General features: G+C 38.9%; 1 protein-coding gene across 2 annotated transcripts in view; it reads right to left on the reverse strand.

Annotated features, from left to right (window-relative positions):
• Positions 1 to 4,494: 4,494 nt before the first annotated feature.
• trip4 (thyroid hormone receptor interactor 4) overlaps positions 4,495 to 14,803 on the reverse strand; it is an 84,168-nt gene continuing 73,859 nt past the window's right edge. The window contains exons 13-15 of one of the 2 annotated variants that reach the window (XR_015094451.1): positions 13,098 to 13,245; positions 5,516 to 5,577; positions 4,495 to 5,442 (exon numbers count right to left, since the gene is read on the reverse strand). Coding sequence is in view for 1 of the 2 variants with exons in the window: in XM_086072234.1 (XP_085928360.1) it covers positions 13,181 to 13,245 (65 nt within the window). In the remaining variant the exon portion in view is untranslated. Of the gene's footprint in view, positions 5,443 to 5,515; positions 5,578 to 10,361; positions 13,246 to 14,803 lie in introns of those variants that run through there. The other variant, XM_086072234.1, reaches the window with a different exon arrangement.

Below are 14,803 nucleotides of genomic sequence, written 5' to 3' on the forward strand. Positions count from 1 at the left end.
CTAACCAAGGATACTCAACGGGGGAAAGCATTTTGGGGGGGAATAATACTGAGCAATATTTGTCAAGTGGCACTGCATTCTAGAGCAAGGGTTCGGTGAGTAAGTGTCAGGAGTTTGGCGGAGGTCAAGACACACACCCGACACATGATTCGTGATGATACGCCCTGTTTGGCCATCATTGGTTGCAGGTGATCACGTTGCATTGCTTTGCCTATCTGTGCTGCAGGGAATTTGGTGTGTTCAGTAGTCAACTTTTGACTGTAGTGATAACCCGTCGAGCAAAAAAAAAGAAAAAAAAGAATGTGCAATATGATTTCAGAAGTATAACAGAATGTATGGTGTTCCACAAGGTTAAATTCTGGGGCCTCTGCTGTTTTCATTGTATCTTCTGCCCGTGGGTTTCATCAGAAGAAAACTTTTTTTCCCCCCAAAGTGCTTTATAGAGTTGAGTTGATTCACCGTCCTAACTACATGATTTGCAATGCCAAGTTGAGCAATCAAAACTAAACACTTCCTTAAGATGTATGAAGATGGGGAATACAAGAACGCAACACTTTCTGAATTCAAGGTGAAAAGAGCTAGATTTAATGAAAAGACTCCTTTCCCTGTTTCTTTATTCTCACCAATAAACCCTATAGATAGTATTCAATTACGTCACGGGATTGCGAGCCCGTCCCTCATGGTGGGTCAACGTCCCAGCGGATTCAGCTGTGTTTGTATTGTGTTTACACGGAATGTTCTTTTGTTATTGATGAATGTCACCCACAGCTTCCTCTAACGTTACTTGTGTAAGCAGGACGTATGCGGAAGATTTAGCTCAACACTCCTTGCAGTGGTACACGTTGAAACGTTCGATTAGTGTAATCGAATGGATTACAAACATTTGCCGATGTTACTGCCCGCAGTGCCCGGACCGGACTACATGGCAACGTATGCTCTGAGGTAGGATGGCTCTCAAAACACGGACATTCTCGCGTCTTCTGTACCTTAGGCTTTTATTGGTTGCTATGTGCATTTATCATTTGTGAATTTGAGGTGAAGAATCTTGGGTTATGTAAACCAAGTTAGCTAGTTTCTACCTACTAGCGCTAGCATCTTAGAACAAAAACAACAACAACATAGTTGATTCAACACTTTTAACAACAATTTCAACTTTTGGGCTGCTGAGAAAGGAAAATAAGAGACCATAAGAAGGGTATTTGGAGAAAATCGAACATCTTGACCACAAATATTTATATTATTATATTTAAATATTTTTAGCCAGAGCTCGCCACGACTTGCGGCTCACATATATCACGATCGCATTATGCTAAAAGCATTTTTACCATCTTACAATGACACTTACCTTAATCAAAATGGTCTGAACACACTTTGGTAGACTTTGTCGGTTGGAAATCCTTTCAATGTATCTTTGCAATTCCGGGCACTTCTTTGTCCGTTCCCATTCGACATCCCATGGACCGGCACGCAATGTGGGGCAAATGACGTCATGTGAATGCTACCTATACCTACGTCTTGGATTTGAAATGTTATTTTTCAATCAAGAAGGGTTGGATAAATATGCCTAGGAAACTGGTGGTGTTCAGTACCTCCAACAAGGTTAAGAAGCACTGTTCTAGAGATGAAGGAAGTGACAAGAATCAGGGAAGTCTGGTCAGAAGGAAATATGTGTCATAGATAATCTTTAAAGGTGACAGTCTGCATTTTACTTCACAATTTAAAATAATTCCAAGGCGTTCATCAAAATACCCCAAAGATCAAGAATTACAGTAAAACGAGGTAAGATTAAAAAGCACTGCAGGGTGAAGCGAAACAAAGCCTCCATTTGTAGTTCTTAGACTCTTATCTGTCGACATCTTTTTTGCCACTCGCATGATCGTCTGCTGAGATAATTACCATGTCAGCTCGGCGCTGTATTTGCATTGGCCTGGCTTCCATTTTGACCCAATGAGAAAAGAGAGAAGCAGTTTTGATGGCGGTTGTTACAAAACATTTGTTGCTTCAGCTGTTTTTGCCAAATCGCTCTCTATGGTTACACATAACGGTCGAGGCGACACGACCACATTGGCAGAGCTGGTGGCAAACATGGCTTTGCATTTATCGTCTATCATATCGCAATAGGCCAGTGGTAATCCAGACTAATCTTGTTATGAATCTGCTACACTTCCTGTCTGCTAAGAAAACAGCAGCCTAGAAGGAGGTCTTTTACATATTCAAGAGACTAAAGCTTGACAAATCACTGTGTTCAGACGTTTAGCTCTCCTGACAGAAAAGGCCTTGAAGGCAAACGATCATCTGAACTGTCTTGTGTGGTGTTGAAACGCTGAGCAGGAGACACCCTAGGGAGGGGCCCATGTGGACCCACATTAGATCCTAATGTCGAGCTCAGAGGAGTCTCTTCATGGATCATGTTACGAAACTATTGGGTGTTTCTATTTGTTTAAAACGTGTGGATGTGACGCGGCTCTCACTCTTTTGAACAAACACGTGTGAATCGCTTTCGGCTGGATTTTTTTTTGGGCTTTTGTTGTAACTCCCTTCTACGTGTTGTTATAGGTTCAGCGAGGTCAAAGGGTTGCGGACCAAATCAATCTCTTGGCAGCAGCTCTTTAAAAATGCAGTTGGATGTAAGCTATTTGTAATTGGAAATCCATTTTTAATTGAACACCGGTTTCCTCTGATGAGAATAAACCGGCAAAAAGATCAAATGTTCCCATTTATGTTGGCGAGCTATTGAGAGCTAACAGATCCTCATAAGAAGAGAAAACAAAGCCACATCCGTGTCTTAGATTGCCTTGAGGGACAACCACATTCAAATGTACATGTGCTTCCCCCTCCCAGATGGGGCCCAACTTAGACGTCTGGTCTAAGCAAAGCAACACGCCGTCAATTTTGCACCACTCTGTGACTCTACAGAACACAACTGAAAAGAACACCAGGCAATCACAGTGGATGTCGGGAAATCTTTGATGTACTTTATGAACTCTGAGTGTACAAAATAATTTCGCTTTAGCTCACGAGTGAATTTTGAGTCAAACGTTACTATTTGTTAGCTGGAAACTTGAAGATTTTTTTACACCGATGATTAGTCACCGATGATTAATGGTACATTCGCCTGAATTCTGTGTAGGTAGGGTGGGTGACTATGTCACTAACCCTTTAAAAACTCAAGTATTAACAGTATTTGGGTTTTGAAAGGCCATGTAAACAAGCCTAAACAAATATGAGACCCCTCGTTTACCCCTTCTCTAACCCGTATACTTGGTCATATAAACGCCTGTCAGGATACCTCCATTGAAAGGAACTTTGTTTGTGTTCTGCACGTTCTCTATGGTCTACATGACAGGAACTACTTGTATGCACGGCGGCCATCTTATGTTGCCTCACTTGAGTACAATGATTTCTCTGAGATGACAGTCACAGTCTGTATATTTTGTCGTCAGAAACTAGTTATGAACTTAATCGTTAGTCAATATGCTGGCCGGTGGCCGTGTTATTACTTTAGCTAATGCTAAATGCTATCGTGGTTGACAGTTCAACAGCACTAAACAAGTCAATGCACTCCACTTTTTTGCACGGTCCCACATTGTAACATTGGAAACGCGATGCCAGAAATGGTCACCTCGCGTTCGGTCTGACTTTATTTTCCATATTCTTAGACACGGAACCAATTAAATAGGAACAAATTAAAGAGTTAAATTATTTTTAAAATGGTTTATCGTATTAATTGCTATGACAATTGTGTGATTGACATACACATGGCTCAAGAAATTGCTTTTCTGACTGGACAAAAAATAAATAAATCGATTTAAGGCTGTGACGGGCCCCCCGTAAAACTAGGACAAAACAATGGGGCTGGTACGAGTCTCTAAATGGGGACTGTCCCATTCGTCTGGTCAACCTTTGTAGAAAGTCAAGGGAGGAAATTATGTTTATTTGCTTAATGACATCTGTGTCGCAGTTTAGGTTGGCAAATGAGTTAGCCCGAATATTTCAAAAAACACAATTTTGACCTTAATCCGATTATTGACTTCATGTAAACGTAGTCAGTGTGAATGTGAGCGAGAAGGTTTTTTGTGCCCTCTGTGACTCTCAACCAGTCCAGGGTCTGGTCTGCCTTTCAAACAGAGTCAGGGATCGGCGCCAGTTCTCCCGAACAGGATAACTGGTATAGAAAATGGATGGATGCTTCATGTGCTTAATTATTAATACTCACGCCAAAAGACACATCCAATGTTTTAAATTAAAGCAGAAAAAAAAGATTATTAGATAGATTTTTTAGAGTGACGCAAAAACTAATCTGTTTCAGTCAGACAAACTGAAGGGTGAAATCGTTTTCAAAATGTAAAAAAGAACAACAACAGACATTTGTCAATAATATCTCTCAAAACAATTTTGACAGAAGAAATGCTAATTTTATTTTGGCCAGTGTATGAATGATGCTGAACATATTGTGTTTAAAAATCATAAAATAATACAACTCCAGCACGGCTTCTCTTACATTGTTTCGAGTAACATTTGCTGCTAAAAGACAGCCACTCAGCAGATAAAAAATTCACTTCTCACTTGAGATTCAGTCAATATTAGGCTTGGTATGAATAATTCTGGTCTTAAAATCATGTTGTCACTCTATAATCAGCGAAGCAAAGAGGAACAATTTCCTTCCCTAAATATTTCCTTTGTACGCCCATCCCTCCGTGACATATTATGAGACGGATGAGCCAAAAGAGGTCTCCAGTTCGTATTGTTCCCCTGCCCGACTGTCTGCCACCACCTCTCCCAAAGACCTCCAAACCCTAATCCCCCCCTCCCTCCCTGCCCGCCTGCGGGGGTGGGGGATGGGACACCCGGTTCCCTTAGTTCAATCAGCCTCTCAACGAGCACACAAAAGGCTCCGCGGCAGGAAATTACACTAGGCGACTTGTAACAACCCGTCTCAAGAATAAATACGGTGTAGTGGACGGAATCGAAACATGGCGACATTTACTTGCACTTTAAAAGTCTGGATTAAGTTGAATTCAGTGTAACGAACAAATGGCTACACGAAAATAAAGCAAACTTTCTTTACTCAAGGATGAAAAATAAATACGTCTTATCTCTGGTCGACTGTTACTGACAGTCGGTATGATTTGATATCACTGTTCCCATTGTAGTCAATCTATTCCACTCTACTCCGTATTAGTTCTACATGAAGTGGCTCATATTATCCTTTGTGCGTGAAAAACCAACAGCACATGAGCTTACGCTATTTGTTCAGAAAAGAGCATGTGCTTAATTGTTCCGCCGAGCCGCACACAGGCCTTGTTTATGTGAACTTGGATGTTGCTCTCATCCAGAGGAATGCCCCTGATGTGGGGGACAGAAGAAAAGGCCACCCACAGGGCAAGGAGCTGTCATCGTTCATTCACTGGGGGTCGAATTTAGGAAATTCTTAAGCAGCCTCTGCAGTGGAAAAAAATAAATAATAAATTCTATGGGAGAAACTTCACAAAGGAGACTCTTGGAAGGAGATTACCGGGAGGGCTTGTGTTGTGTGTTTGGATGCTGAATGCCGTGGAGCAAGGAGTGGTAACTAATCTGCAACTCAAACAAGAGTAAATCGCAGATAATCAACAGCGAATTACAATGACAAGCAGTGAGAAAAACACATCAGAACCAGAATGACCGTGTGAGTGTGTGTTGGTGATTCATTCACTATGATGAAATATGCCCTCAAGAAGTCGTTCAGTCGGGAGTGGCACTCAACACGCCGGGGAGGAAACCACGACGCAAGAGCAGGTAAAATGTTGAAACCCTACATTGCAGTGGCACAATGTAGTCATTGAACCAGAATATTCCAATGCAATAAACGTTCTCAAAAGCAAAACACACATGTAAATGTCAAACTAAATTATTACAGTTGAGATTGACGTCGGGAAAGGTTGGAATAATGAACATTTTATACTGTCTTTCAAAATCTGTTTATTTCCCTTTTAAAGGTGAAGTCAACCCCCAAATTTTCTTTGCAATACGTCGTACGTACCCCCACGAGCATAAACACGGCATTCGGAACATGAACTAAGCAGCAAAAAACACCCATTTTTCCGCATCTCAAAGAGCGGCCATTTTGTATAGTAGCATGGAACTGCCAATGTGGAGTTAACATTTTTGACTTATGTATTAAAATGTATAAAAATACATACTCGCAAATACGTTCAAACATCCAAATACGTACTCGCGAGTACGTTCGTATGTACTTGTAGGCTAAATGCTACAAACATAGCATATTTTCTCATGATCCCTGTTGCATTGTAAGAAAAAATGACGAACTTAAGTCATACACTACAGACATAAAAAAAACATGTTACGAAAAAACAATGTTTTTTATTTTTATGTATTAAAATACGTACTCGCAAACACGTTCAAACATACAAATACGTTCGAAGTACTCGCAAGTACGTTCGTATGTACTTGTAGGCTAAATGCTACAAACATAGCATATTTTCCCATGAATCCCGGTTGCATTATAAGAAAAAATGACAAACTTAAATCATACACTACAGACATAAAAAAAAACAATGTATTGTTATAATGTGGGCAAACTCACTCCTACATGCACAAGGAATACCCCGTGGCATTATGGGAAAATATGCTGTTTGTAGCATTTAGCCAACGCATTGCGAGTATGTACGAAAATACTTGCGAGTATGTTTGAATGTGTTTCCGACTACGCTGGAACGTATTTAAATATCGCAAATACGTTCGAAAGTACTCGCCAGTCAAAAATGTTCACTCCAAATTGGCAGTTCCACACTTCTATAATTCTGCCACTTGCTGTCGACTTGAAACGACATCACACATTTGCTCAGGGCTCAAGTAACGACCAGTCATGGCTCACTGAGTTTGGTCATGTGACGTTTGCAAACTGAACTGTGATTGGTCGTTTCCTGAGCCTTCAGCACCTGTGATGTCATTTTAGGTCGACAGCAAGTCTGGACTTTAACATATTGTAAAGAAAATATCTGGAGATGACTTCCTTTTTTTTAAAGGACTTGCCATTCATAACAAACATGCATTTGTGGGAGGAGCCGCATGACTGAGTATGTGTTGCGTGCATGCTAATTGTGCCAAATGTTCAACGCCTGTGCCAAACAGCTCATTCTGCTGTCACTCTTGACAGTTTAGTATTTCTTTGGTGGATTGAAGTCTTATCAGTAACCAGACAGAAACAATAGATATCGGCTATTGTACAAGTGGGAGCCTCGATAGCCTGTGGATGAGCAATACACAGACAACCGCGACAGCCTGGCATGCCGTCCCCCCATGCTGGAACTGAGCAATCCCAGCAAGTCGGCCGATGCGGCTGTGTGGGTCACTGAAATATGAGCAGCACATATTCTACCAACTCGTGAGAACAAGACAACATGCATACACATACTGTACAAATGACTGCTCTTGTAATAACAATGCAAAACCAGTTCATTGATCTAGTAGTTTGACGAGGCTTCGGGGATCTTTATCAAAAATGCCTCGCAGAATCAGCCATACATTTTTACAAATCGTCCACTTCATATAACTTGTTTGAATATCTGCCACGATTGTTGTTTACGTGGATATTTAATCCATCCAATCGTCTCATCGACATTTTGATTACACATTCCTCCCACTTTTATTAAAAAGAGCTTTTTCAAAGCATTACTAAATCATCCAAACCCAAAAACGTATAAGTAATTTTTTTTTAAATATTTTGGCATGCACTCCCCAAAACCTATTTATACGTTTTTTTTGTTGTTTTTTTAAGTATACAGAAGGCTTTGATACAGCGTCTGACATGAAGAGGTTGCTTAAAACAATGGTAGTTACAAAAAACGGCCAGCAGGTGGCAGCAGAGTATAAGAGATCAGCTGGGGCCATGTTGCAACAAACTCTTTTTCTCCAGTGTTTTCAACAGATTTGTGAATAATGATGAAATTTAGCTGTTTTGGAAACAGATACAAATATATTTTTTTCCCTGATGAAAGAAGAGACTCAAATCTTTCTTTTGGTAGGTTCCATGTTTTTATAGCAATAGAACAGAATATTCCGTGGACCTTGCAAAATCAGTCATAATCCAGTAAAACAACCGGGAGCGAAGGGGGTTGCTTCAGTGAAAATGGCTGGGAGTGAATGAGTTAATAAATAAACCAGTGATGGCCAGTGCAAGTCAATTCAGAATAAATTATTGTAACTATCTTAATTATTTATATACCATTTAACTAAACCAATAGTAAAGCAACGTTCCAAAATGATAGATGATCTTTTTCAAGAAACGACAGGACGGACATTTTTGGTTAATTTTAGTCCAATTGTGGACCAAAAGATTCAGCTAGCAAGGCACTGTATACTTTTAAACAAATTTGTAAAATATTTTTCATATCATTTGCTGTTTCAATATGGCAGGTTTAAGCTTGACAATATCCGCCTACAGTGCACATAAATGATGAAAATCAACAAAACATGAGTGTAAATATTTATTGCGCAGCGATCCATTCCTTGAAAAGATTGGAGAATCTTAAAGGGCAGTTACCCGGTAGTAACAGGGTGGACATTTTTAGTTAATTAGTATTGAATGAGCCCAATGGTGGACCACATTATTCAGCTAGCAAGTCAACTATGTACATTTTAACAAACATTCTGAATTTGTCAAAAATATTTTTGAAATCGACATTTCACTATGACGAGGTTAAGCCTGACAATATTTAACTATAAGACAAACACGACGAAAATGACAAAACAAAAGTCTCAATATGTATTATGCAACGATTCCCTGTTTTATCCCAAAATGCTGCTCGTAATGTTACTGAAAATTGAGGTGTCTTAAAGGGCCGTTACCCCATAATGACAGGGTGGACACATGCAAAATGCTTTATATGATCATGAACATAGAAAATACATGTTAAAACGGACTTGGTTTTAAATCATTTGTGTAGGTTTTTTTTTTTCTTATTAAAGATTTTGTATCATTTGCCCACTTACTACACACGCTGTTGCTGCCAAACTCACATCCACCTGAAACGTCATTATTCTGCTACATTTCTGATGACTGCGTGATTGTGATGAGGACACCAAGGGCACTTTATTGCGATATTGACATACTTATTTGTATTCAGGCACAATTGTCAATGCACCCCTGGTAGTATTGCTGCTTTTTATTTAATCTCAAACGGCTTATGTATATATTTATTGATACGCAAACACTCAGTACATCAATTATAATTGTGATCGGCTCTGGGAAAAGTGTCATCGTGCCCCAAAAAATTAAATAAACATTTAGATATTCATATATTCAAATGATATATAATACATGGACGTAACTGAAAAATTGACAAAGTTACAACAATTTTAATGTCGCAAGGTTGAAATCCCTAATTTTGAAAAAAAAAAAAAAAGGGGTTTTAAGTTTTGGTACTTGCATCTTTCAAAAATGTCCATAGCAACCAGTACCTTAGGAAAAAGATATGAACCTGAAATTTCCAGGAACTGTTAAAATATCAGTGGAAAGGTAAAGCCATCGTCCAAGATTTGAAGTTTGACATTTCAACAGATGAAATCAGCCTCAACTTTGAAGATCACGTTAAGATTAAAATTCATCTTCTGAGGCATCAGCCAAAATTGGGGGATTTTATTGTTGCTCCTTATGGTATCTTCTTGCTTAACTCATTCACTGCCATTGACGGCTATAGACGTCAAAAATTCATTTGAACTATTTCTATTAGTTTAATTTTTTCCCCCACTTTTGTTAACAAGAGTATGAAAACCTAGGGGATTTTTTTTTGTACATTTAGACCAGATATAAAATTTGTGATTAATCGTGAGTTAACTATTGAAGTCATGCGATTAATTACAGTTAAAAATTGTAATCGTCTGACGCCCATTTTTAATAATTTTTATTTTTTTAGAAAAAAATTAAATTAATTATTAATAATAATAATAATAATATTTGTTTTCTTTTTTTGATGACAGAATTAAGATTATTAAAAAAGAAAAAGAAAAGATTATTTAAAAAAAGAAAAGATTATTAAAAAAAAGAAAAGAAACGATTATTAAAAATGAGGTCGTCAGGCGATTAAAAATTGTAATTGTAATTAATCAAATGACTTCAATCACAAATCACAAGTTTTCATTCTCTTGAAAAAAATGTTAAACTAATTGAAATAGTTCAAATGAATTTTTGACATCTAAAGCCGTCAATGGCAGTGAATGGGTTGAATGAAGTCATATGACAAAAGTGGAAAATTTGATCCGTCATTTTGTGTGAATGAAAAGATGATTTGCCATTTGGTGTCCATCACAAGTAAGACCAAATGCATTTGGTCAGAAAATAAAAATGTTTTTAAAAAAAATTATTTCTTTCTCAACGTAATACATAGGAGCACAAGTCACTCCAAATTTTTGCTTTGGAAGGACCAACGTGTTCATTTTTCATCTTGGAATTTCATGTTTTATGGATCCTATTTGATTATAATTTGGTCCCACTTAAAAGAGCATAAAATAAACATTTGTGGTGCAACTCGAGGCAGACGGTTCATAAGGACGCAAGGAAATCCTAAAAAATGATGACAAATGTTGTGACACTTGTGCCCCGGGCGATAGCCCAGCATAATAAAGCCGCTGCGAGGTTGTGTTTAGACTGAACATGTAACCGAATCTTCCAGAGTTATCTTCCATGGCGGGGGCGCGTTGGTACACGCACGAGGAGATAAAATAGCATCCAAGGAGTCCAGGCTGGAGAATTAAGCGCATGAGTGTCCACCACAGTGTGGTTCATTCTTCTGCGAATTAAAGTCAGCTTTTATCCCCGCAATGAGCAAACAAAGGGACGTGATCAAGGCTTGCTGTACATTGCCACACTGTGGGAAAGAAATGGAAGCCATTTGGATTGTGCTGGGATGACCCCGCCGCTCTTGCCAAAAGCCCTCCGCATAATCACCCCCACTGTGCCCGAGTAATTGTCTCTCTGTCTGAAATAAATGAGTAGGCTGTGTTTGTACTCGCCGACTATTGTCGGTCTAAGGTGTTAGCGGGGTAATGACAGGCTGCGTGTAAAAAGGACGGCTTTACACACTTCTTTTGACGTCTCACCTCGCCAGTAGCTGCTCCTCTGCAGTCACCTTAGAACACGCCAGATGGAGAGACTTGAGAAATCCTCACGTGTGGAAAATGACATTAAGTCGTTCTGCTGTTCGATTTAACTCATTCACTGCCATTGACGGCTATAGACGTCAAAGATTCATATGAACTATTTCTATTTAAAAAAAAATAATCAGATTTTGTTAGCAAGAGTATGAAAAGCTAGAATTTTTAACTATACATATTAGAACAGATATAAAATGTGTGATTAATTGTGAGTTAACTAGAGAAGTCATGCGATTAATTATGATTACAAATTTTAGTTTTCCTTTAAAAAAAAAAAAGAATTAACTGCTACTGACTGCTATAAACGTTAAAAATTTATTTTAACTATTTTCTATTAGTTTAAAAAAAATCCACTTTTGTCAACAAGACTATGAAAACCTAGATTTTTTTAATTGTACATTTAGAACAGATATAACATTTTTGATTAATCGTGAGTTAACTATTGAAATCATGCGATTAATTACAATTAAAAATTTTAATAGCCTGTCGCCCCTAATTTTTAATAATCTTTTTTTTTTTTAATGAATTTATGGCAGTGTATGAGTTAAAATTGTTGCATTCAGAACAATTGTTTCCTTTACAGAACGTGAAAAGTAAGGACTTCAAACAATAGCGGTTTCTTGCTTCTACTTTTACCCATCTCAATTATGTTCTGTGTAAAGATTGACAAACGCTTGGAAGATTGTGCTTATCCTGTGTGTTCAGGGAGTCGTCCACCTGGCGACTGTGAACTGCTATTCGTACCCAGGACCGTGAGACTACATTTCACAATTTCTTCACATTTTTTGGGGCTGCATCAACACCGCAGGTCTGATGAAATTCTGATAATTAGGGACATGACAAAGACACAACTGGAATCGGAAAATCGTTTGCATCGAATCAAACAGAATTGTTCCATTTTGAAATAAATACAAATGTATTAAATTGTTGTTCATTGGAGAGATAGAAGGAAATGGTACATTTGCAGTCCTGGCAAGTTCTCTCAAATGTTTGTAAAATGACGACTATTTCAGTAATCGATTAGTCTGTCGAGTATTTTTTTGATTAATCGATGAATCGGACAAAAAAATATTTTAATTTCCATCTTTTTCAAAACCAGGACATTATTTAAAATCGACAGTGCACAAACATAAATGATGAGTTATCAGTTTGGGTAATAAATGTTGATAATTTTTTCCCAGAGTAAAAGCAGTTATTTTATTTAGATTCAAAACAAAGATAATCGGTACACTTTCATGGGGGACTACAGAAATTGAAGATTTACTGTTGAGATAAAAATCTGAGCATTTGGACAAAAAAACCCCAATAAGTGATTCATTGATTATCAAAATGATTATTGATTAATTTGATAATCAATTAGTTGTTGATTGTCTAATGACAACAAAAAAGTCATTGCATCATACTTTTGAAGTGCACCATATTGAATCCCACTCAGTCGAACTGAATCGTTCTACTTTTGATTTAAACCGCCCTTGAATCGTTTTGCACCCCACGTATCGATAAATGGGTCGAATCGTCTTTTGTGGAGAGGTACACACCCTACTGATACCCCATCCATCCATGCATCCATTTTCTTCACTGCTTGTCCTCACAAGGGTCGCGGGGGTGCTGGAGCCTATCCCAGCTGGCTTGGGGCAGTAGGCGGGGTACATCCTGAACTGGTTGCCAGCTAATCGCAGGCTGACACCCCATTTTTAGGAATGATCACGTGCACATTTGAATGCATTTCTTTCTCTTTGTTTGAGCATACACGGGTGAATATATACGTCACCAATCTGTGTATTTCGAAGAGCTCGTTCACAATTCACTTTTTAAATTCCCTTTTCCACACTCCCTGTAAAGAAATAACACGTATGATGCAATATTCTTGTTTTAATTTAGAATAGAATCCCACCTCATTTGCGTGTATGAAAACGAAAGCTCTACTAAGGATTTCCCTTTACCTGCTTTTCAAACATACTGCTATCATTCTGAACACATGAGACAGACGAGTGGATCTCGGCCCAGCGGTCGCTTCACTTGGACGTCACTCGGCGGCCGACGCGACCAGCCCCTTCTTGGCACCCTGGTGGTAGTGACTCTCCAGCTTCCCTGCGAGAGAAAAGGGGGGTGAAAGGGAAGGGCGGGAGGAAGAGATGAATCAAAACACCATCAAAGGGACAGGGTGACCTTTCGGAGAGCTCAAGGCCCGCTGATTAGAAGGCGGCCTTGGGTAGACGCGGGAGCGAGCCGAGCACTGCGAGACGAGACGGGCCGGCAAGAGAAAGCCGGAGCTAAAAGGCCAACCAGACTCTTTAATCCGTGGCTGAAAGAGATTAGAATACAGCCTTTGTTGGCGGCAAAATAAAGTGTCCTTTAATCTGGTTATATGGATGGACATCCACTGGCAACATACACCGCAAAGACAAAGAAAGACTCCCATGCAACAAATTCAAAGACGCCCACCTTGAACTGGATGAACGCAAGACAAAACTAATCTACTGATTGAGCCTTGAAATGTTTCAAGATCTTCTGTACAGAAAACACTTTGGACAGTTTGCCATCGTGGGAGTGACAATGAACATGTTAGTGATGTGGTCAAGACTTGCTCTGCTTCAATGAAGAGCAAAATGCGGCACCAATAAAGCAGATGGCTTTGCCCCCCCCATAAGAAAAAGTTTTTCTATGCTACTCTTGCCTACTGCTTGTTCATGGAGCGTTGTGTTGTTTGTTCGTTATCCTAATGGAAGTCACCCTGACATTAGATAATATTATAAACTAGACATTAGACAAAGCGCAATTTCTGTAGAAATTTGCGTGGGAATGCTAAAAAGCTGAATGCTAAAATTGTAATGCATGTTCTTAAATAATTTCAGTGAAATTATAATCCATTTCCCCAGGCGTGTATATCACTTATCATAATGGCCATGGATATGTTTGCAATGTACAATCAGAGATGGGATTCGAACCTACGACCTCCTGGTTACTGGAAAATGCACTTTACCAACCGAGCAGTATCAGACAGCTGGTAATAAGTTGTATGTATGGACGTGGGCGCGAAAAATGAGTCTGTACCATTGAAAATGAATGGGGAAATGTAATATTTAATATTAAATTGTGTGAATACTGTAAGTAATGTGGAACCAGATGATACATACCCCAGGTGGTGTGAATTTTTGAAGCAAGTTGAAATTTGAACGGTGTAAATCGGAAGTATTATCTGGGAGTTATTGCGTGGGAAAAAGTGAGTGGAATAAGAAGTGCCTGAAATAATAAAGGTTAGAAACAAGACCATCCACAAGAAGTATTATAGTGTCTGTCAAATGATTGCGACAAGTAGGAAGCCCCATACACAACGATTTCAATGAATGCGTTGAGTATAATGGCGTGCAGTTCATCAACATTTGTGGCGGGACATTCATAGTCAAGTGAGCACAAAGTGGACTCCACAAATACAGGCGCATTCTGTGATTTTTTTCTCTCTCTCAGTATTTCGATTCATGAGTGTAGGCATGCAGCGATTAATCGGCAACTAATCGATTTGTATTCATCGATAATCATTTGGTATGATCGATGAAACATTTAGATATGTTTTTTAATGTAAAATTGTCCAAATGCTCACAATTTCAGATCCTCAACATTATTCTCCGATTTCTGTAGTCCTCCATGA

This window comes from Leptonotus elevatus, chromosome 3 (genome assembly GCF_054856555.1).
Source record: "Leptonotus elevatus isolate MCC_2025b chromosome 3, RoL_Lele_1.0, whole genome shotgun sequence".
NCBI classification, from domain to species: Eukaryota; Metazoa; Chordata; class Actinopteri; order Syngnathiformes; family Syngnathidae; genus Leptonotus; species Leptonotus elevatus.